We start from the raw sequence: 24,449 nt of genomic DNA, 5'->3' as shown, positions 1-24,449 counted from the left end.
CCAGACGATTTTCCAAATATCCATCCAATAGTTAGAAACAGCAATCAGATCCAAATTTGAAAGATGATTGATCCGAAATCGACTTCTCTATTGGCAGTTTTCGTCTCAGGTTTTCAGTTGCTTTTGTCATTACACAATTTTATCGCGAAATACACGCTTACCGTGTATAAAAATAATTTGTGCTGAATATCTTCGAACTGAAGGTACTATCCGAAAAAGCAGAAAGGCAAGAGGATTTGGGCCAGGAATTGGATGCAATGAAAAGGAACAACAAATAAAATATTGAAAGAACTCTACGATGATGATCCTCTAGAGTACAGAGCAGTGTTGACGAAAACACCTGAATTAGTGGAAACACTGTTGGATTTCATTGGTTCAAAAATACAACGCCAAGATACACTCATGAGGGATGCTATACCTGCAAGAGTGAAATTAAAAAAACGACATTGATGTGCCTTTCGTCTGGAATATCGTTCAGATTGTTGGAGATATTTTTTAGAATCTCGAAAGCATCCATAGCTAAGATAATTTCGGAAGTATGTGATGCTATAAATCGCAGTCTAAAAGATTTTTTAAAATTTTATTTATTTCGCCTTTCCAGCACTAATTGTGAATTGAAAATGATTTACAGATTGAATAAATACGCCTCAAAATAAAGTAATGAATGAAAATGTACTTTTTTAAATCGTATATGCATTCTGTTTCTTAGAACAATACTTTTATTTGCAAGTTGTGAGTGAATTTTGAATGAAAATTGTGTCCGATAATGATTCTATATTAGTGATTCTCAAGAAAACTATCTCAAAAAGAAAACGTGCAAAACAAAGTAACAACAATTTCGTTAAGAAATTATGAGGTTTTTATTTGTTTTTCCAATAATTTTCAAGTCTATAAATATCCTCGCATATTTTCAAATATCTTAAAAATAGAGACATTTCTTTACATTTGGTATCCCTGATTCGAACGCTAAATTTTGTTTTTGACGTTTTGAGGGATGCGAGTGCGAGTAAAATCAAAAAACTTTGAAGTAGCTTGCATGCCGGATCTCGCATGACACTAACTGGCATGATGTGTTCACACGGTGTGAGTAGCTTCACTGCAGTAACTGTCTAGGCCGACTCGTATGCTTACTCGCACCGTCTGAACCCGGCTTAAAGGCCCATTTATACGTTGCTAGTAGCTGGCTTCACAATGAGCAGCTACTGACCCGGTGAACTCGCTTGACAAATGGTTGACTCGCCTTGTCCGTTCACACAATGTGAGCTGCTGGCAAGAAACTAGATACTACGGCACAGGTTTTCCAGAGATGCCAGGCGGTTTTTCAAATGTCCATCAAATCGTCAGAAACAGCAATCAGATCCGAATTTGTCAGATGATTGATCCGAAATCGACTTCTTTATTGGCAGTTTTCGTCTTAGATTTTCAGTTGAATTTATCATTACACAATTTTATCGCTAAACACACACTGGCCGTGTTTAAAAATACTTTGTGCTGAATTTCTTTGAACTGAAGGTACTATCCGGAAAAAGCAGAAAGAAAAAAGGATTCGGTCCAGGAATTGGATGCAAAAAAAAGGAGCAACAAATACAATATTGAAGTAACTCTACGATGATGATCCCCGAGAGTACAGAGCAGTGTTGAGAATAACACCTGAAAAAGTGAAAAAACTGTTGGATTTAATTGCTCCACAAATACAACGCAAGATACACTCATGAGGGATGCTATACCTACATAAGTGAAACTAGAAATGTTGTACCTTTCTTCTGGAATATCGTTCAGATTATTGTCGATATTTTTTTAGAATCTCGAAAGCATCCATAGCTAAAATAATTCCGAAAGTATGTAGTGCTACAAATGGCAGTCTAAAAGATTTTTCAAATTTTGAATTATTTCGCCTTGACAGCAGCTTCGTGTACCAATTTGTGAAATGAAAATGATAGTAGATTTGCAGGAGGAATAAATACGCCTCAAAAACTAAAATAATGAATAAAAATCTACTTTTTTAAATGGAATATGTATTCTGTTTTTTAGAACAATACTTTTTTTGGAAGTTGTGAGTGAATTTCGAATGAAAATTGTGCCCGATAATGATTTTATATTTAGAATCCCAAGAAAACTATCTCAAAAAGAAAACGTGCCCCACCAGCGTGCAAAACAAAATAAAATGAGTAAAAAAACTTTTTAAGTTAAACGGTTTATTTGTGATTAAACATAATAATGTACTAAAAGCTAGAGAAAATAATTAGGCAAGTTGCAGTTAGTAGTTATCACACCTCTCCTTCATTAGTCTAGGGCATTGATAAGACTAAAATAAAATAGTGGGACATATGATGAAATCACTAATTGTGGATAATGAAAATGAATGGATTTTATAATTTAAAAAGTTTTTGTTTACTCATTTTATTTTCTAGTTTTTAGTACATTATCTGTTTCATTAGAATATTTCTCTACAATAAAGGCATTGTACTGTATTCTATCAGTCAAAAAATTTCATTTGATACCGATATTGAGTAGATTGCAGAAAATACATAGTGTGTTCTCCAAGTCAAGTTCGTTGGTTTGATACACATATCTCAATCAACCTTTTTTTTGAGATGATATGGAATCAGCGATTTTGAGCGGAGGCCAAATTGGATTTTTCAAGATAAGCAGTTTTAAAATGACAGCAGTTCCTATCCGGTCAGTTCCTATTGGTCAAATTTCTATTACTGTGGGACAATCCTACAGACATACATACATACATACGAACAGTTCAAGCTAAATAAAACCGTTTAATAAAGTATATTGCTATTTTGTGATTGCGGCCATCTTGGATTTTAATTTTTCATGATCTACTGTGATCTACTATTCAAGCCCTTTCATTTGATACCCATATTAATGGTGTTTTGACATAATATGTAGTCCGCCATTTGGTAGAATTTTGATGGATTTGCATTTTTCACAAATAACCGTGTTCTGCTAGTCAATCCCTTTCATTTGATACCCATTGTTACGGGGGTTTCGGAGGTTCTATTCAGCACGCGTTTTTATCAATGTATAGCGAGCTCAAAGCTGTATTTATTAAGAGAAACAATAATTAAACAAGAACTTTACATTATTAGGTTTTACCTACATTTGATCTCCTCGTTTTAAATTCAAAGCACGACAGGATGATTCAATTATTTAACAATTTGGGAATTCAACTTTATTTTGGGTTCTATCTCTACTCCTTTTTTGTGATTAGCAAAGAATGTGTGGTACGAGAGAAGTTTTCAGAATGACAGTGATGACAGCTAGCTGTCAATGATTGTCTGGGTGCGTCATGGAGTGGCACCGTCCGGATGCGCAGGTTCAGATCAAGTCATCAGTGGCGTAGTTTGCTTCCCCCCAACACCCATATTAATGAAGTTTTGGGAAACTATGTAGTCCGCCATTTAGTAGTGGCAGCCATCTTGGATTTGCATTTTTCTTAAATAACTGTATTCTGCTAGTCAAGCCCTTTCATTTGATACCCATATTGATGGGGTTTTGGAAAACCCACATTGATGAGGTTTTGAGGAAGAAAGGGATCCGCCATTTTGTAGCGGCCTCTATCTTGGATTTACAAGATAATGAAATACGCAGTTTTGTAATGACTACAGAGATAAAGGTGTGTTCCAAATTTCAGATCAATCGGTCAACAAGAAGGGGGTCAAATTTCTACTAATGTGGGACATGTTACAAACATACAAACAGATTACAGGGCAAGCTAAATAAAACCGTTTAATAACAACGATTCCGCTTAGAAACTATGAGGGTTTTATTTGTTTTTTCAATAATTTTCAAGTCTATAATAATCTTCGCATATTTTCAAATATCTTAAAAATAGGGACATGTAAAGACAATGTAAAGATTTGGCCTCCCTGATTCGAGCGCTAAATTCTGTTTTTGACGTTTTGAGGGATGCGAGTGCGAGTAAATTCAAAAAAATTTGAAGTAGCTCGCACGCCGAATCACACATGACACTAACTGGCATGATGTGTTCACACGGTGTGAGTAGCTGTACTGCAGTAACTGACTAGACCGACTCGTATGCTTACTCGCACCGTCTGAACCCGGCTTAAAGGCCCATTTATACGTTGCTAGTAGCTGACTTGACAATGAGCAGCTACTGACCCGGTGGACTCGCTTGACAATTGGTTGACTCGCCTTGTCCGTTCACACAGTGTGAGCTGCTGGCGAGAAACTAGATACTACGGCACGGGTTTACCAGGGATGCCAGGCGACTTTTCAAATGTCCATCAAATAGTCAGAAACAGCAATCAGGTCCGAATTTGTCAAATGATTGGTCCAAAATCGACTTCTTTATTGGCAGTTTTCATCTTAGGTTTTCAGTTGAATGTATCATCACACAATTTTATAGCAAAACAAACGCTGATCGTGTTTAAAAATACATACTTTGTGCTGAATTTCTTTGAACTGAAGGTACTATCCGAAAAAGCAGAAAGAGAAAAGGATTCGGGCCAGGAATTAGATGCAAAGAAAAGGAGCAACAAATACAATATTGAAGGAACTCTACGATGAGGATCCCCGAGATTACAGAGCAGTGTTGATAATAACACCTGAACAAGTGAAAAAACTGTTGGATTTAATTGCTCCACGAATACAACGCCAAGATACAGTCATGAGGGATGCTGTACCTGCAAGAGTTAAATTAGAAATGACATTGATGTGCCTTTGTTTTGGAATATCGTTGGGATTGTTGTCGATATTTTTTAGAATCTCGAAAACATCCATAGCTCAGATAATTCCGAAAGGATGTGATGTTATAAATGGTAGTCTAAAAGATTTTTTTTTAATTTTATTTATTTTGTGAAATGAAAATGATAGTCGATTTGCAGGTGCAATAAATACGCTTCAAAAATTTTAATAATGAATGAAAATGTACTTTTTTAAATCGAATATGTATTCTGTTTCTTAGAACAATACTTTTTTTTGTAAGTTGTGATCTGATAATGATTCTATATTAGAGATTCTCAAGAAAACTATCTCAAAAAGAAAGCGTGCCCCGCCAGCGTGCAAAACGAAATAACAATTATTTCGTTTAGAAACTATGAGGGTTTTATTTGTTTTTCCAATAATTTTGAAGTCTATAAATATCTTCACATATTTTCAAATATCTTAAAAATAGAGACATTTCATTACATTTGGCATCACTGATTCGAACGCTAAATTCTGTTTTTGACGTTGTGAAGCATGCAAGTGCGAGTAAATTCAAAAAACTTTGAAGTAGCTCGCACGCCGGATCACACATGACAATAACTGGCATGATGTGTTCACACGGTGTGAGTAGCTGCACTGCAGTAACTGACTAGACCGACTCGTATGCTTACTCGCACCGTCTGAACCCGGCTTAAACGAACATCAACGAACGAAAGAGTTGTGAGAGCAGGTGATTGCATGCGGGCTTTCCGTTTCGTTTGACAAACTTGCCCAGCCGCATGATTTTTTTTTTGGGAAACAAGTGGAATGAAAAGTATAACAACCAGTTACACACACGTTAACGGTTTGGCGAATTCGTCCGAGATCTTGGTGAGTAGACTTCGCTTGTGTTCCTTTTATGTTACTGTTGCTTCATTGGGGAACTTTGGCATCTCTACATCCATTGCCTGTTATTTCCTTAACACATAATTAACTCTTTGCGGTCGGAATTAATTTTCCTTTAAAGAGACCCTCTTATCTTTCCACGCTGATAATATTTTGTTCATACTGAGTACCGTTACCTAATATTCATAGTAACGTGAAAAAGTTCATTATACTTATATTATACAATTATACAAGCGTGGACATTTCTTATACCCCTCCCCTTTTGTCCACGTGGACAATTCTATTTTCAAGAAAATAATTGAATTGCGTTTGAATATCATTTCATTTCTATATTCTGTTTTATGTTTTTTTTTTGAAAAACGAAAAAAAATGAAGGGTTGCTTCCGAACCATGACTGAATAGTTGACGTAGGATTACTATAAGATATTTGATGATGTTCAATGAGTAAAGATATGATAGATGATGCTCAAAAAATGAAGTAGTCACGGGCCGAGGTTATGTTACTTGTAATGTTTTATGAGTATGTTTTGCGCTACATTAGAAGAGAGGTGGTCCAAAATCCGTATTCTTTAGCGTTACGGTGCATTGGTACCCAATGACATAGCAGTGTTTTGTTCTTTTTTTTTTCCTCTTAAAAATTACCCGGGAGGTTTTTTGTAACGCTCTTCAGTTCCTTTCGAATTCCATTTATGTTGTCTTCGGCTAGCTTTTGTGCATAAAAAATGCTATAATTGTTTCTGACAATGGGTGTAAATCCTGCATCTCAAAGTTGCTCAGTCATTTCGTTATGAATTTACGAAATGGTCTGCAGGGAATTGCTTCACACTCATTTGCGTGAAGCTCTCTCTTTTCCAGCATTCCAATATCAGATCCCACGATCACAAAGCACAATTTCTTTTAACTCACTCCAGTCAATAATCTAAGAATGCTACAATAAGTGTATTCGATAGCTTCGCCCACATGTATGTCGAGCCGTTCTACAGTGTAACTCTCAAACAAACTGCATCACGCACATTCTCTGCAAGGAATTCAATTTCCATTGCATTGCTGGCTCGAACAGCCACGATGATATTATGTTTATTTTAGCTTTGAAGTTTTGGTTGTAACTCTAACCATATCTATAAACTAATCATTGAAACGGTATCTAACCGGAAAACCTATTGTACAGTATAGGCCCAAAATAAAAAAATAAAATACAATGTCACAATCATTCCAATTCTCGAGCGCAAATGAACTAATGTTTCTAGGGGCAATATGCATTCAAACCGCTGGAAGTTCTCTAGAATTTGAAGTAAAAGTCGCTTTGTTGTTTAATTCATTCATACTAGGTGAGGCCGTTTCGTCACTAAGTTGGTTAGGGGTGCGGTATATGAAAACAGTACGGAAGAAAGCAGAAGGGGAATTATTTGCTTGTAGCGTGAAAGAGACAGACTGATCACGAGCGAGCTTCGCCACTAGCGTATTGTGTATTGTTTACAAACAAAACACAGTTGACTTCCAAGATGGCTGAAGAGTCGTTTTAGCAAGTTGGCCCACCTTAGGATATACTTCTAGGCACCTTGATTTAAACAAGCTTGTGGCTTATCCACGAGCGAGCTGATGACGCAGATTATTTCTTGTTCACGATATGTCGTCATCATCCCTAAGTTTGTTATTAGCGGCCTCAATCGACCGATCAGCGCTTACATATGTGCGCTGAAGTGCGGTTTCTTCGGTCATATCGAGACATGGGGAACACTATATTTTTCTTCTGCAGAGAGTTGAAAAAACTGGAAGACCTTGGAGCAGCTCTGAGTGTGCAAATAGTGCTCTTGAGCATTCCGACCTCTTTGATCGAACGCTGAACTGTTTGTTTCTGGGAGAATTATAGCCGATGTATTGTAAATTGAATTGCACTCCGGGGGCTCAACAAGTACCATTTGTTTTTCTCGGTACACGAGAAAAGTATAATTTACTCCATAGGCACCTTGAACAAAAAAGTTGTATTTTGTAAATCTAAAGCATTTGTCAATCGCTCAAACGAAGAAACGGAGAAAATGTCTATCGAATTGTGATATGAAAACTATTAGCAAAATTAATGAGCGCGTGTCTAGCTTTGTTTTGCTTTTGTCACAAATGAAATCACCCAGACGAATAACTTTGGTTTCTATCCTTATCATTCACTCATTGTCGCTGTGGATTGTGGTGCACAAATTATTATAGGGTAAATGATCTTGGTTTGTCCAGTCGAAAATATGATCATGGTTTGCCCACTTTTTTGAATGCTCTAATTCAGCGCTCCTGTGTCAAATAAGGCCTTCGAATGTTTCGAAACATATAAATGAAATTGCCTTTTACATGATTTATAGTAGTTTGATAGTATATTTTTTCGAAATCACATGTTTTAAAGGATTATGAAATACACCTTCTATTTGTGTCAATGCGCCCCTCATTCGAGCTAACTTTTAATCGATCACCAGATGATTATTTGGCACGTATTCAGACCTTTTCTGGATTACAACACTTATAAATATTGTAAACATCATGATTGCACACCATTTGTATCGGATTTACATAGCTAAACCATTAAATTAACGCATTTTGATGAACTCAATTCTGGTCATGAGTTGTCCAATTCAATAATGTTGTTTTGTCCGCATGATTTCTATGGCAACCGCTTGGCGCGCTGCAGTTTGTTTATGTTTGTTTATGGTGTGCTTCGCGCATAGCAGAAGTATGGTTTTTCTGTGTTGATTGTGTTGAGGTGAACACTTCTAAAATGCCCAAGAAAAGGCAATATTCTGAAGAAAGCCTAAATTATGAATAAATCAATATGATGACAGTAAACTCAAGCAATGATAAATGCAACATCTAATTGTGAATTCGAATGTTTTCATTCAAAAATGGAGATTTCTAAAACCGGACAAACCATGATCATTTTTTTGGGTAAACCATGATCAGAGGTGGTCAAACCATGATCATAATTCTTCTTTAAGGAAAATCGTTAAAAAACATAAAAATTTGAATAATTTCAACACCTTATGGTAGTATTAGCAACTAGAGACTTGGGGCTTTTCAACAAACCCAAACTCGTATCGATTATGTGTAATTTTCATGAAGAAAAATCGATTTGCATTTACTAGTTACGTAAAAACACCCCAAATTGGATAAACCAAGATCATTTACCCTAGTTATTTTCACAAATTATGTTCAATACAATCGAAGGTATGGAAATTATACCATTTTCGTTTTTCGTGTTGTAACCAAACGTTGGGTTACAATAATGAATTTGGTGGGAGCGCCAACCGTGGGTTTGGACTTTACCGATATTGTACAAAAAAATGTAAAATATTTGTTTGTGATGTATTGTCATATGAGAAATCAGCAGTCGATGTCCACAATTTGTGTTTGACCTTTCTCAGTTTCTCATATGACAAAAAGAGAAATGTAGTGTTGGGTGTCTGTAATTAATTGTAGTAGTAAAAGATGACGTAAAGGGTGTGTCACATCAAATTGCATCACGGAAAAAACGTTGTAGAAATTTAATTTTTAGGAATTATATCTTCAGCTTTCGCTTATAATCAGATAAGAGTGTATAGATCACGTTAGCCATGCTTCACTGTCAATTTTTCGTAAATTTGGAAAAATGTCGTCGAACGAAAAAGAGCGTCGTGAATTAATCCTGTGCACTCATTTCGAGAATCCGGAGTTGTCACATCGGGACATCCGTAAGATGCTGGGAATCGTCCAATCCACGGTCAGAAGAGGACTAAAACGATACTTCGAGAATCTAACCATCGACCGGAAGGTGAAGAACGGCAAAAATGGATGCTCCGTCAGTGAAAAAGATCACAAGCGCATAGTTAAGCAGTGTTCTGTCACACAGTTTGTGAAACTCGTGTCGGTACATCTGCTGAACCCACCACAGGAGCAATTCGCTATAAAATTATTGTTGTCTTGTGTGCCATAAAATTGTTAAATGTACTTTGTGTTTAGAAATAAATGTTCAGTTCGAGTTGACTATCCAAGGTGTTAAGACACTATTTCCTCAAGTCCGTCACTCCGCCCGGGTCACAAGTTTCCTGTCGAAGATCATTCCGACACGTGGTCTCGGATTGCTGTTCCTGCTGCTGGTTGATTGCTGTTGCTGGTCCTACAGCTGGTTGATTCCCGTTGCTGTCCTACTGCCGGTGGATTTCTGCTGCTATTCCTGCGGTTGTTATCGCTTTCTCTGATACTGGGTTGAGAACGGTAACAACAAATGGTGCCGTGACCAGGATTCTCGCCAACGATCACGGAATCCAGAGCAGGTTTTGAGACTCGACTTCCCAACTGTGAGCTATTGTGGTCAGACAATACGCCATTGTTGCTGAATAATACACAATTGTTATCGAACAATACGCCATTGCTGCAGAATAATACGCCATTGTTTCCGAACAATACATCGGTCGTACAAAGCCTGAATAGTGAAGGACGACCGGAATTTTCGACGTTTTGGACGAACATAATCATACAAGGCATTACATTGCCTTTGAAAAGGTAATTAGCTGTCCAAGAACTCACTTCGTTACCCCAGGGCTACTGGTCTTAAAATTTTTCGCAGAATCCGGACGCTCTAATCATTGACGTTTTCGCTTCGATTGGATGAACACAACGATCATCGAAAAATGGAGCACGAGCAGAGGCTACACCAATTGACGGTACGACGGACTACGCTTATGGCTTCGCTGGATCGTGCGGAACAATTTTTGGAAAGTTCCGATGACAACAGGGACAGGATTATGCTACAAGTACGACTGGAAAATTTAGATACGATTTGGCGTGAATTAGAAAGCGTTCAGGCTGGTTTGGAATGTGAAGTAACGAGTGAAGAAGGTATGAATCAAAACGCATGTCACCGTACCTCCTATGAAAACAAATACTTTCGAATAAAGGCTGGTCTTCTCTCTAAGCTCTCTCCTTTTCTTCCCAATGAAAACATCCCTCAAACTCCGCATGCTATGGTTTCCTCTAGTCTAAAGGGTCTTAAGCTTCCAACTGTCGCTTTACCAGAGTTTGACGGAGATTTTAAACAGTGGTTAGCGTTCCACGATACGGTTTTGGCGCTAATCCACTCCAATTCGGACGTACCGGATATACAAAAATTTCACTACCTCCGCGCAGCAGTGAAAGGTGAGGCAGGGCAACTCATAGAATCAATCGGAATTAGTGCTGTGAATTACCCGTTAGCCTGGCAAGCTTTAGTCAATAGGTATGCTAACGAGTACCTGTTGAAAAAACGGCATTTGCAAGCAATGCTGGAAGTTCCACGTGTCAAGAAAGAAACTTCAGCGTCCTTACACGGAACTGTCGATGACTTCGAACGGCATTCAAAGATATTGAGACAAATTGGTGAACCAGTGGATTCCTGGAGCACAATCTTGGAACATTTACTGTGTATTCGACTACCGGACGAATCTCTGAAAGCTTGGGAAGACTATGCGTCCACTATTGAGGAGCCTACGTACAACGCTCTCGTTGAGTTTTTACAGCGCCGTATCCGCGTTTTGGATTCCATCTCCGTGAACCACACCCACTCACCAACTTCTTACGTCACGACCACAAATGTTTCAACAGCTCGAAGGTCTTCCAATCCTAGACCATCTACCAGATCTGCTGTGGATACCTCCACTAGGTGTTACGCGTGTGAGCAACGCCATCCATTGTTCAAATGTTTCAAATTTGAAAGGCTTCCTCTGACAGAAAGGATAAACCTTGTCACGCTAAAACGACTATGCATGAACTGCTTTCGAAGTGATCATTTTGCTAGGAATTGCCCATCGAAGTACAGTTGCAAAACCTGCAAGAAACGTCACCATTCGCTCCTCCATCCAGGGTATGTTGACAATGACGGTCATTCCCACTACGAATCAACTGCTCCCGCATCCGCGCAAGCCACCCGGGTTTCATCAAACGTAAGCGTTACACCCCCAGATGAAGGTCCTTCGTCCGCCGTCTTCACCGTTGCCACTTCTACCGAGTCGATAATGAACGAATATCCTAATCAACCCCAGAAAAACGTTTTCATGCTAACCGCGGTTGTGAAAATTACAGATCGCTACGGAAAGGAACACCTTGCGCGAGCCCTGTTAGATAGCGCGTCTCAACCAAATTTGATGACGGAACGAATGGCGCAAATTCTGCGATTGAAGCGGAAGAGAACAAATATTCTCGTCCAAGGAATTGGAAAACACTCCCAACAATCCCGAGAATCCATAAGTACTATAATTCGTTCTAGAAGGGAAAAATTTGAAGTCAACGCAGAGTTCTTGATCCTCCATAAGATAGTCGCGGAGCTTCCAGTCTACAATGTATCAACTCGTGATTGGAAGCTACCCCGTGATGTTTTCTTGGCTGACCCGGAATTCAACAAAACCGGTGAAATAGATTTGCTGATGGGCATCGAACACTTTTTCTCGTTCTTCAACACAACCAGACGAATACATTTGGGTAAACATCTGCCAACGTTGATAGACAGTGTGTTCGGATGGCTAGTATCGGGGAAGTTCAGCCCAGTTCATCCGAGTGGGCAGAAATCTCGCTGTAGTATTACTGCAATTTCGTTAGTTACCCTGGAAGAAAGTATAGAGCGTTTTTGGAAAATGGAAGAGCTGTCGGATCGCATCAACTATTCACAAGAAGAGAAGCAATGTGAGCAATTTTACTCCTCCACTGTATCCCGTCAAACTGATGGACGCTATATGGTTCGTTTACCACGCAAACATAATTTCGATGAACTGTTGGGACAGTCAAAAACTATGGCACTGCATCGTTATGAACTTCTCGAGCGTAGGCTACTGAAAAATCCTGAACTTAAGGAAGGATATAATGAATTTATGTCAGAATATCTCTCACATGCGATGTATTCGATACGATGACGAGCAATATTCGAAGACAAATTACCTCCCGCATCATCCTGTTACAAAGGAAGAAAGCACGACTACTAAATTACGTGTAGTGTTCGATGCTTCCGCCAAAACCAGCACCGGTTTCTCACTCAACGAAGCACTGTTGGTGGGTCCTGTAATTCAGGACGATCTTCTGACAATCATCCTTCGGTTTCGGACATATCCAGTTGCAGTGGTGGCGGATATCGCCAAAATGTACCGCCAGATTCTACTCCACCACGACGACACTACCCTCCAGAGAATCGTGTGGCGCTTCAAACCAACGGATCCAGTAGAATGCTATGAACTTCAGACCGTTACTTACGGGTTAAGTCCATCATCCTTCCTAGCAACGCGTACGCTGGAGCAACTGGCTGTGGACGAAGGCGAGTCCCATCCAATTGGAGCTCTGGCTCTGCGAAAGTCCTTCTATATGGACGACTTCATAGGAGGTGCCCAATCCGTGGCAGAAGCAATCGAATTAAGAAATGAATTAACAGATCTATTAGCCAAAGGCGGTTTCTCGTTACGTAAATGGGCGTCTAATAAACTAGACGTGCTAGAAGGTCTGTCGGCCGATAAAATTGGAACTCAATCGGCTATCAAATTTAATGAACATGAAACCATCAAAGCGCTTGGTATTTCCAGGGAACCCGAGTCAGATTTCTTTCGTTTCGATTCCAAAATTCAGCATCGAAAAGGATCTCCTACGAAACGCTCAATTCTTTCTGACATTTGCCAACTTTTCGATCCGTTAGGATTGCTATCGCCTGTGATCATTAGAGGAAAAATGTTGATGCAACAATTGTGGTTGCTACCATGCTCGTGGGACGACAATGTTCCAGATACAATCGAGGCCGAATGGAGGGCGTACATTGAGCAACTTCCTAGTATTTCTGCATACCACGTTGACCGCTATACGTTTCTTCCAAACAGTACTGTGCAATTGCACACATTCTCGGACGCTTCCGAAAGAGCTTATGGTGCGTGTACTTACGCCAGACAACAAGACCAAAGTGGGAATATTCGTGTTCAACTAATCGCCTCCAAAGCACGCGTGGCACCGTTGAAACAAATTACACTCCCACGTTTAGAACTTTGTGCAGCTGGTGTTGCTGCCAAACTCCATAACCACATTATCGCTGCACTCCAAATTCCTATCACAAGATCTTACTTTTGGTCCGACTCTACCGTCACCCTCCAGTGGCTGTGTTCGACGCCAGGCACTTGGAAAACATTTGTCGCCAACAGAGTGGCGGATATACAAACCCTAACTCACGGAGCATATTGGAATCATGTCGCTGGTAAAGACAATCCGGCTGATTTATTGTCACGTGGAATGAATGTCAACGATTTCGTAACCAGTGTAAAATGGAAACATGGTCCCGCATGGCTTTCAAATACGGAAGCAGAATGGCCAATCACTAAACGCACGGATTATCCACACGATGGAAAAGAGAGAAGAAAGGTTCTGACGCACACTATTAGAACCACAACGATATCAAGCCCTCGAGTAAATCCTATTTTCGTCAAATTTTCTTCGTATCGTAAACTGAAACACACGATTGCTTACGTTCTGCGTTTTATTGAAAATGTTTGTTCTAAAGCTCGCACACAACCCCGCCACACCGATGATTCAAGACCTAGTATCTCACTAACTCGCAACAACACAGATGCTGCTGAAGAAAAACTGATACAACTCGCTCAAGCTGATAGTTTCACGGAAGAAATTCACCAACTAAAAGTTCACAAAATGGTAGCAAAACGTTCGTCAATACGATTGTTGATTCCGTTTCTTGACCCTAGGGGAACCATTCGGGTAGGGGGGAGATTGAAGCTATCTGACCAGCCTTTCATTAGCAAACACCAAGCCCTACTACCAAACTTTCACCCTCTATCTATTCTAATCGCCAAACATTATCACCTATCGCTAATTCACGGTGGCGGCCGATTAACACTCGCGGCCATGAGATCTAAATTCTGGCCATTGAACGGTCGAAGATTAGTACGCAGCGTGCTACGTAGCTGCTATCAATGCATTCGAGCTAATCCTGTCCCGATGAGCCAACAAATAGGACAACTTCCAGTACACAGAATCACTGCAAGTCGACCTTTCTCAATATGCGGGATCGACTATGCAGGGCCAGTATACATCAAACCAGCCCACAAGCGTGCCGCACCCACAAAGGCATACATCTGCGTCTTCGTTTGTTTCTGAACGAAAGCTGTCCACCTTGAGTTGGCCAGTGACCTGTCGACGCAAGCTTTCCTATGTGCTCTACGTCGCTTCATCGCTCGCCGTGGCCGACCGTCGGACATTTATTCCGATAACGGCAAAAACTTTGAGGGAGCAGCCAACGAACTTGGAGAAGTGTATCGGATGCTGAGAAATGAGAACGAGAGGGAGTGATTCAGATCCTCAGAAACAAGCGAGGAAATCAACTGGCACTTCAGTCCACCAAAGGCACCACATTTCGGAGGACTGTGGGAGGCGGCAGTGAAAGTGGCGAAACGACAGCTGTATCGGCAGCTAGGAAATTCGAGACTTTCCTTTGAACCTTTTTCCTAACAACAATCCTCACTCAAATCGAAGCGAGCATGAACTGTCACACAGTGTGTGAAACTCGTGTCGGTACATCTGCTGAACCCACCACAGGAGCAATTCGCTATAAAATTATTGTTGTCTTGTGTGCCATAAAATTGTTAAATGTACTTTGTGTTTAGAAATAAATGTTCAGTTCGAGTTGACTATCCAAGGTGTTAAGACACTATTTCCTCAAGTCCGTCACTCCGCCCGGGTCACAAGTTTCCTGTCGAAGATCATTCCGACACGTGGTCTCGGATTGCTGTTCCTGCTGCTGGTTGATTGCTGTTGCTGGTCCTACAGCTGGTTGATTCCCGTTGCTGTCCTACTGCCGGTGGATTTCTGCTGCTATTCCTGCGGTTGTTATCGCTTTCTCTGATACTGGGTTGAGAACGGTCACAACAAGCAGTTTAGACGTGATCCGAGAAGTTCGGTCCGGAATGTCGCCAATAAGCTGAATTTGTCAAGTTCATTCGTCCAGCGGACCAAGCAGCGGGAGGGCCTGCGTACATACAAGGTTCAGAAGGCTCCTAACCGCGACGAAAGGCAAAACATGGTGGGGAAGACGCGAGCGCGGAAGCTGTACACCGAAATGCTGACGAAGCCGCATTGCCTGGTAATGGACGACGAAACCTACGTCAAAGCGGACTTTCGTCAGCTGCCGGGCCTGTTGTTCTTCTCCGCAGAGGACAAATTCAGCGTTCCGGAGGAGATTCGCAAGCAGAGACTATCCAAGTTTGCCAAAAAGTACATGGTGTGGCAAGCGATCTGCTCTTGCGGAAAGCGGAGCGCCCCCTTCGTGATGACCGGCACGGTAAACGAGCAGGTTTACCTTAAGGAGTGCCTACAGAAGCGCTTACTACCACTATTGAAGCAGCACGAGGGCCCGACCATCTTCTGACCGGATCTCGCTTCGTGCCGCTATTCAAAGGACGTGTTGGAGTGGTACGAAGCCAACGGGGTCACCTTCGTGCCAAAGGAAATGAACCCGCCCAACGCGCCGGAGCTTCGCCCAATAGAGAAATATTGGGCAATTATGAAGCAGGCCCTCCGGAAGAACCCAAAAGTTGTCAAATCGGAGGTGGACTTCAAGAGAAAATTGATTTCTGTTCAAAAAAAACTACAACCTGACGTTGTACAGAACCTTATGGACGGGGTAAAGAGGAAGGTGCGAGCATACGGGATTGGGCTCGAAGTATGAATAAAAAGAAAATGCCAAAAATTGTTTAATAGTTTTTATTTTACTGTCTAAAATTTTCAAAAGGATCGGTCTACTGGGCGAATTTCTACAGCGTTTTTTCCGTGATGCAATTTGATGTGACCAGGGCTTGGAAATATTGAGCTTGTTAAGTAATATTGAAAATATATTTTTATCAGTGTAACGCGTTTATTTTGCTTGTCGATGCTGCTGTCATTCATTCGACGGCAAAAAAATTTACAACTATGTTCATTCATATTCATTCTGTGCTATCTGAGCTTTCCTCAAAGCTCGAGTCATGAGAATTCATTCACATTTATTCATTGCCATTGAATTTTCAGGAATGTTGTGACTGTTCATTTTCAATATCCCGATATGTGTGTGATTTTCTCATTGAGTCAGTGCCTTGCTTGTTACTCCGAAAGGGCAACGCAAATCGGTGGTGCAAGCGGAAATGCCAACAAAAGAGCAAGATCTGCATGCACACACAGCTAAGGATTGCATAGGTTTGGACGGCGAGGAGGCATTCTGCAGAATAGACCCGCGTAGCGAATGCAGCCGTGTCAGCCAAAGCTGGATGTTGGCAATTTCATCCGCTAATTCTATAGCATAGTTTAATCCGTTTGCAAAAGGAAGCTCGAAATATTCCCATTGCGGTCGTTTCTTGGACACCACCATTTGATGTTCGTAAGTACGGAATTTGAGTCAAAAATGAAATGTTTGGAATTTGAGTCAAGACGGTGTTTTTTTTACATCGGAATTGGAGTCTTTTGAAGCATTTCTGACAAGTGGAATTGGAATTGCATATTCACCATGTAAAAGGGAAGCATTTTAACTTAGATGGAAACCTTGCATGCTTGAACAATTTAATTTCTTGTCACTATTATGAGCATTCTGTACTTCGTTATCTTCCTCAACGAATTTCTCCGTTTTGTCAGTGTCCGAGAACGATGTTGATTGTGAATGAACTGGTACATTAATATCAATGAATGACAAAACTAGGGATATTTTCTTTTGCTCACATTCCGTGAACGCAGAACAGAAAGAAAAAGAGAATGAAAAAAACTGGATGAATCAACTGTGAGGGGCTTGCTGTGATTGTGAGGTTCGGCGTTGGTTCATTTTCGGTATCCCGAATGCAATGGTATAATGATCGAATGTGGTCGGAAATTCAGTGAAATTGATGTGATACAGATATTTCCAAGCTCTGGATTTGACACACCCTTTATAAGTCCAATTTTTGTAATAAACCAAATAAACTGTTAATCGCAGACCCCCAGGTTGGTGTTTCACAATGGATTATTTTTTTGTTAGTTAGTTTTTTGTATTTATTGATTTATTTACTTGTTTATATATATATATATATATATATATATATATATATATATATATATATATATATATATATATATATATATATATATATATTTATTTATTTATGTATTTATTCTTCTATTTATTCAATTATTTATTTATTTATTTATACATTAAAAGTTTATTTACAATTTCGTGTTTTGTTCATTGTTTATTTATTCATTTATATGCGTAAAGCAAGTGCTAGGTTTATTTGTCCAGGTATAGCAAATGTTTATTTATTAGTCGTGACACCAACCGAAACCAATAGTATTAAGTTGTGTTTGTGTTGTCGGAGTAGTTATCGTGTTTCTTGTCGTCGCATCGTAAGGGGGACGGCTCGGCAAAGGCATTGGAAACGCTACCTAATGGAAAATTACCAGAAGATATGAATAGGGTCGAGAGGTTTAATTGTTTTATGCTAAAGAAAAAGGAAAATTAAAGGTTTGGAGGAAGCAAAAATGGAAGAGTTCGGGGAGTCTTCGCGAAGATCTGGTCACGGACGGACGCAGTTGCTATTACTGCGAAAATTAACTAAAAGTTATCCCTAAATTTAAAAGGGTTTAAGTCCTCCGTGTGTGAACTAGCCACGTAAAACGGCTAGTTCACAGAGAAATTCAACTGTTTCCGGTTCCCGGTTCCACGGTATTTACCGTGTGTGTTCGCGAGACAGTGAGTGCGAGCAATTTAGCCAACTCGATCCTCTGGCTAACCAGTGTCGCCGGCGGACATTATATACGGCCGTGCCACGTGAGAAGTTTGTTCCCGTCTTGTGATCGTCATCCAGTATCCTGTCCAGCCGAAGCCGCCCGTTCCCGTCATCAGTTCCAGCCCAGAAGATCCCGGAAGTGCACCAACGCAGCGAACGGTCGCAACGAACCGGTAAGCTCGAGCCAAATTGAAACCAAAAAAAGAATATAATAAAAAAAAAACAGTACATGTACAGAATTTATATAATAAGTTTATTTATTGTGTGGCCGTCCAAACTGCGGATTTCATTATTTTTGTGTTAGGTTTTCCCAGTGTAAATCTTGTTTTCCGCCATCCGATAAAAGTGACTATGTAACGTGCTTTTCCACCAAATAGTCCGTCATTTTGTTTCCACCATTGTTCTGTATTCCCGTCGCGAGTTATTGTTTGAAGTTTCCCCAGAGATCCCTCAACAGACGACCCAAGCTGCGTCGAAAGAACCAGCTAAATCAAGTAAAAACTATCAGTGTGTCGAACGGTGTTGTCAGTGCTTCTTAGGTTTTGATAAAAGACCTGAATTAGGTACTTTTATAGTTTTCTTCAATGATAGAGTTTTGCAGAGATCGTTGTACTGAAAATTCCTTCTACAGTTTTCGGACGTTATGGGATGCTTCGAGAAATTCCAACTAAGGTCATGTTGTTTTTAATGGCTCAATCATTCGGAGTGAAATAATATTTCGATCGACCTAAACGAGGTGTTGTGGACTGTCAAACTATTCGATGGATTATGATTCATCAAGAAGTTTGATTAAATCAAAAAGATTTTAAAGTTCTTTGTGTTCGGGAACTTTGAGAATGAATTCTAAATAGTATGGACAAAATGAATGAATCGCTACAATCAAAAGGAATGACCTTAGTCGTAACGAGTAAACCCCTTAAAACCTTGCGAGCATCATTCGAAGAGATGAAACATGAGGAAGCATCTAATAAATGTCATCCAGTACGCAAAAAAAAAAGATGTATTCAAATTGGTATCACAGTTCAAAATACAATTTTAAAGCTACTCGACCATTGATGCGAATTTAACAAACCATAAAAAAGAAAAATAAATTCAAAATGAAAATAAACCTTTATTTTCATTTTCCCTTAATTTTTCTATACAGTTTTTTATACACATTTATTGCTCAAAATACCGATATACATTTTTTTTTTCAGAAAATTTTACAGGAATCAATGTGGCAACCCCTTCACACTATCCGTCAAATACTTCTCCGATCAAAGAAATAAACGTTTTCGTGACTCGGACTTAGTTTATTTACGTTTGTGTCCGAAGCAGAATTTTACCCGAGAAAGTGGTCAGTTTTATTAGAATGCGTTATTCAGTGAAAGACCGAATACGAGTAAAAATACTCGTGCAAGTTTCCATCGTTTCCCTAGGATGCGTTCTTACAAATGCACTGGATCGGTTTTCGCAGAGACGACAAACTTATTCCGAACAAGGACACCCGTGTCTGTGGAGTAAGTGCAATGGTTAAATTATTATAAACTAATAGTGTTGCAAAGTATTCATTTACTTTTGCAGAAACATTTTAATAGAAATACGTTATTCCAGTCCAACCGAAAAGGGAATCTGGTGTAACTTCGAAACGCTCTCCAACAATTAGGCCGATTGTCGAGCAAGAGGACTACGTCCAACACCAACATGTTGCACATATTGTTTCGAAGCTATATTCATCACTACGCGGATTTCATCCGGGAAGATCCCAATCCACTGAGTGTGAAATTCCGGAAAAAAGATTTGCGAAGCTCTACCCATCGACCCAGGGAAAAGTTAAAACACCAAAATGTTGTGCCAAATATCAAAGGTAGTTTTTCTATTTATGTGATACTAGCAGCTTGATTGGTACATTCAGAATATTTTGTTTACAGATTGCACGAAATTCAATCAACTGAACAAGCAGTTCGAAGTTTCACAGCGCCTCAGTAAAGTGTTCAATGGAAACCAGATTCAGGTGGCACGATAGCCGAAGTATGTTCATTTAAGTATTATTCATTGATCCTGTTTTTTTTCCTTTTGTATGAACTCGAATTGAATATGAATTGAAATGTGATTCATATTTTTGTTTTAATGATAGAAAAATGTTTATATAAGGTCCGAAAAATAATAAATTTTTGCGGGAGGTTGAATTAGAATAAGTTTAAATTACCTCAATACAGTGGAACCCAGATTATCCGCGAGCGGATGATCCGCGGTGCGGATTATGCGCGATAGCGAGTTTCATAGTAAATCTATAGGCCTTCCCGGAAATTGTCAGTGAGTGATGTTTCATGTACATTTATTTTGGTCATGGCTTTCACATTATTTGACCACTGGTGTACACGATCTTGTAGATGGATAGTTTAATGATTTTTGTATTGATAAAACATAGTTTTCATGCCGAAACATCGTTTTTTGTGTTTCGAACTCATTTTTAGTCCTCTATTGCGTTATCCACGATTTTCGTTATTCGCGATGAGCTAGCCAGACTATTCCGCGGATAATAAGGGTTCTACTGTAATATGGAAATTTCAGTTCCTGTCAATCTTTCCTGCTAGATCTTTCTGATTCCGAACGCTAGCATTAATTGACGCAAGAAGTTCGTTCATTTTTATTGATTTTGATTTATTTTGCCTTTGATAACAATACTTTATCTACGAGGGTGGTTCAAAAAATAAGTTTCAGTGCCTCAGAAATCGCGGAAAAATAAAGTTAGGACAAAAAACAAGCTGATTTTCGTAATCTACGTTTTATTTTCTATTTTTCTACATAATCGCCGTAACGTTCGAGGCATTTTTCATAGCGTGGTACGAGTTTTTCTATTCCGAGCGCGAAGTGCGTAGCATGCAATTTTTTGAAGTACGATGTAACTGCGCCACGAATTTCTTCAGTGTTTCCGAATCGTTGACCGTCGAACGCCTGTTTCATCACCGTGCTATTGTGAAGTTTTGGACCGATTAAGAACCGTGATTAAGAACAAAAGGACAGGTTTATTGACAAAAGGAGTGTTCCTCATCCACGATAATGCGCGGCCTCATTCTGCTCGCGTAACTCAAGAGCAATTAAAAAAATACAAATGGGCTGTGTTCGAGCATTCTCCTTACTCCCCAGACCTCGCCCCTAGCGACTATCACTTATAATCAATTTTAGGTTATTTTATTTTTTTAGTGCCACTCACGTAGAGAAAGATGCTTAGTAGTAGGTTAAATACTATCATCGGAATTGAATTCACTGTTCATTATTAACAAGACATGATACTAGCTCGAAGCACTCAGTTTTTTTTTTGTAGACATAGGAGAGGTTGAAGAAAACATTCTTCACTACAAGTCGATACTTAGAAATCGGTCTTATATCATACATTCTGCATGTTTTTTGCATGTTATCGGTACACAACAAACTCTGATTCAGGCGAAAGAAAAAGAACAAATGCGAACACAAAAAATAAGGGCAATTCAAAAACTTACGTTTTCAAAAATATGCATCAAAGCTAAGGTTTCCTCACCGCCTTTGAGTGAGCCAGCTCTACGCGTTTGGTACACACTCTATCTCTCTGTCAATGGACATAGAAAATGTAAATTCCTGCTCGCTTACTTCGAAGTCCCTCGTCGGGTGTTGCGCTTTATATCATTAACATCAACAACTTTCCAATGCACTGCACGCAGTCGTCACTTTTTCAACTCACTCTCGATAAGATGTCACTCTCTAAATGTGTAGTAATAAAATGAAATAATGATATCATTTAATAGAGTGGTAAGATAGACTGAACATGAAATAATTTAGATTTTTCTTGTAGGAAATAACATCGAATTCACTGTTTCAGATTGGCTCACACAAACTGCTTTTCTCCCCTCTTTGCCTGAAATAGCTTTTAACAAATTTTCACTTTATTTCATTAAATTAGACACACGCTGGTTAATCTAGCATTACTTCCTGGATAATTAATCCATATTAGTCCGGTACGCTGAATATTCACTTCAAAACACTTTTTTACACGCTATTGCCTAATTTGATAAACGAAACTGGTTTGATGGCAAAACAGTGGCAAAAACATTCCATCGTTTCAGATGACACAGGTAATAAATAGTAGATGTTAACAACAAGCATTGCAAACGTTCCGCCGTAACCCGTCAAAAGTTCGATAGTATCTCCATAATCATCGGTTGCAATGTTTGGTTTGTGCAATCACTCACTGACTGATCAATTGACCAACCTGCAACTGTTGCGGTCCGTTGTATATTGCAATAAAAGCAGCGCGGGCGCGCAATATTTTGCGACCGAAACCGAAGAGAAGTGCTCACTCACTAGTGGCTGGTTGAAGACTAACGCGATCGCGCTCAGCTTCGGACTGTTTTCTTCTGCTTGTTCACCTGCTTACGGTTTACTATTTCATCGGCATCCGATCGGATTTCGACTAGGATCATGGTAAACGGCTGCTGGTTAAATCACCGACAGATGAATCCTCCCTGAGACCTGCTCGAAGTGAGTTATTTTAAAGTTATGCATTATGTCCCCATACATTAGTGAATGCAAATGGCCGTCTCACATGTTTGAATGAAAAAAAAAACGACGAGAGCTTTTGTCATGTGAAAACATTCTCTATCAAAACAAGTTTTTTTTAGCTATTGAGGGTTTTATCTTTTCATATGCATAATATGCTGCAGTCCGCAAAAAGATACATCGGAATAATATGTGTGCTAATCCGGTGAAGAACGAATCATTTCCTGGTATCTACAAAGGTCGGCCTAGGCTAGATGAATTCTTATGATAATCTAACGATATCCGTGTGGGATGATTAGTATGCGACATCAGTATTCTTGATTTCCATATGCTATATCTTCTCGGCAACGAAACTTCGCAGTCCTGGAAAGCTGCATTAAGCAGGCAACTCAAGATATGTGTGAAGAAGAAATCGGTTCTTTCCTCCCCTGCTTGAGTGTTCCTAATTACCCATGTAAGCACGGTAGTCTTCCACTTAGATTACCTAATACTGCAGCGATGAAGGTTTTTACTAGCACCTAACGGTACAAGAACCTGTTCATGATAACTTTCACTTTCAATTATCCGTTCGCTATCGATTCGGACATTAGCTGGGCTCCGGTGGGAACCTGTTTGCTTGCTATTTCTAACCGCTAGTGAGGTCAACCACCTGATCTGGATTGTTTTGTTGGATTGTTGTGGTCGGTCCAGCGTAGTGGCACAATGAAAGAGAATGAGCCGATGTTTGTTCCATTTTATTCCTCTGCATTCCAAATTCGAAAACCTTCCATGCAATTGGGTCTCCTCGGTAAGTCGATGTTCCACTAGGTGTTCAAGTGTGTTGAGATTGACGGGAGGATACCAAGGATTTGTTTTTACATAATTTTAGATATGCTATGGGTATGTAAAGTAAAAAAAATCAAGTCATGTCATATACACATTTTTACACATTTCGTCACGTACTGTAGCTATACCATTTGAAAACATTTTGGAAAATGGTGAATACAAAAATTCATCCCCGATATGCTTCATTCCAGAATAAACTATCGAAAATTGATTTAACTCATTCTTGCCAATGTGGAGGCGATCTGGTGTAGTGGTAACATCCGTACTTCTCACGCTCAAGATCACGAGTTCAATTCTCACTCCCGACATTCTTCCAAAAATGGAAGTAAAAGTGACGAACCAGCCAAAAGTGTTGAAAGTCACTATAGTACAGAAAAAAAAAATTCTTGTCCATGAAGGGCGAAAGTATGACATGTAATTTGTCTGAATAAATAATCAATTAAAAATGAAAAATTAACTTCAAATAGATTTCTCGTAAACCATCAGTCTACTGTAGAACGGCCCAGCGGCAGTATAGTATATATTCAAGGAGCCGATGGTTTTTTTCCGGAATTGGATTATATTGAATCTAGAAGGAAAAACCTCATGATGTACAAAATTACATAGGAAACTGGCTCGGGAGGAATTTATTCTCGTTATTTATTAGAAGCACGTTTGATGACCAAGACGAATTCTACGCGCAGCTGAAACACAAATATGATCGCTGTCCACAACATGATATCATGGTGAATAGGAGGAGGTCGAACCGGTAATTGGTATGTTCAAAGCGATTCCCGGATAAAATCGGGAAAGAAA

The 24,449-nt window shown here is 39.6% G+C and overlaps 2 protein-coding genes across 4 annotated transcripts in view; one reads left to right on the top strand and one right to left on the bottom strand.

Annotated features, from left to right (window-relative positions):
* Positions 1-22,672, bottom strand: part of LOC129769666 (pancreatic triacylglycerol lipase-like) — a 57,357-nt gene extending 34,685 nt beyond the window's left edge. Inside the window, exons 1-2 of one of the 3 annotated variants that reach the window (XM_055772074.1) lie at positions 22,543-22,672; positions 21,797-22,034 (exon numbers count right to left, since the gene is read on the bottom strand). The gene's annotated coding sequence lies outside the window, so the exon portion shown is untranslated. The other 2 variants (XM_055772077.1, XM_055772075.1) reach the window with 2 other exon arrangements.
* On the top strand, positions 10,212-13,510 carry LOC129767178 (uncharacterized). The gene is made up of 3 exons (XM_055767801.1): positions 10,212-12,287; positions 12,511-13,360; positions 13,407-13,510. Exons 1-3 carry the CDS (start codon positions 10,212-10,214, stop codon positions 13,508-13,510), a joined length of 3,030 nt encoding a protein of 1,009 aa, XP_055623776.1.
* Positions 22,673-24,449: the final 1,777 nt, after the last annotated feature.

Source organism: Toxorhynchites rutilus, chromosome 2 (assembly GCF_029784135.1).
Source record: "Toxorhynchites rutilus septentrionalis strain SRP chromosome 2, ASM2978413v1, whole genome shotgun sequence".
NCBI classification, from domain to species: domain Eukaryota; kingdom Metazoa; phylum Arthropoda; class Insecta; order Diptera; family Culicidae; genus Toxorhynchites; species Toxorhynchites rutilus.
This window is presented reverse-complemented; position numbering and strand designations above follow the sequence as displayed.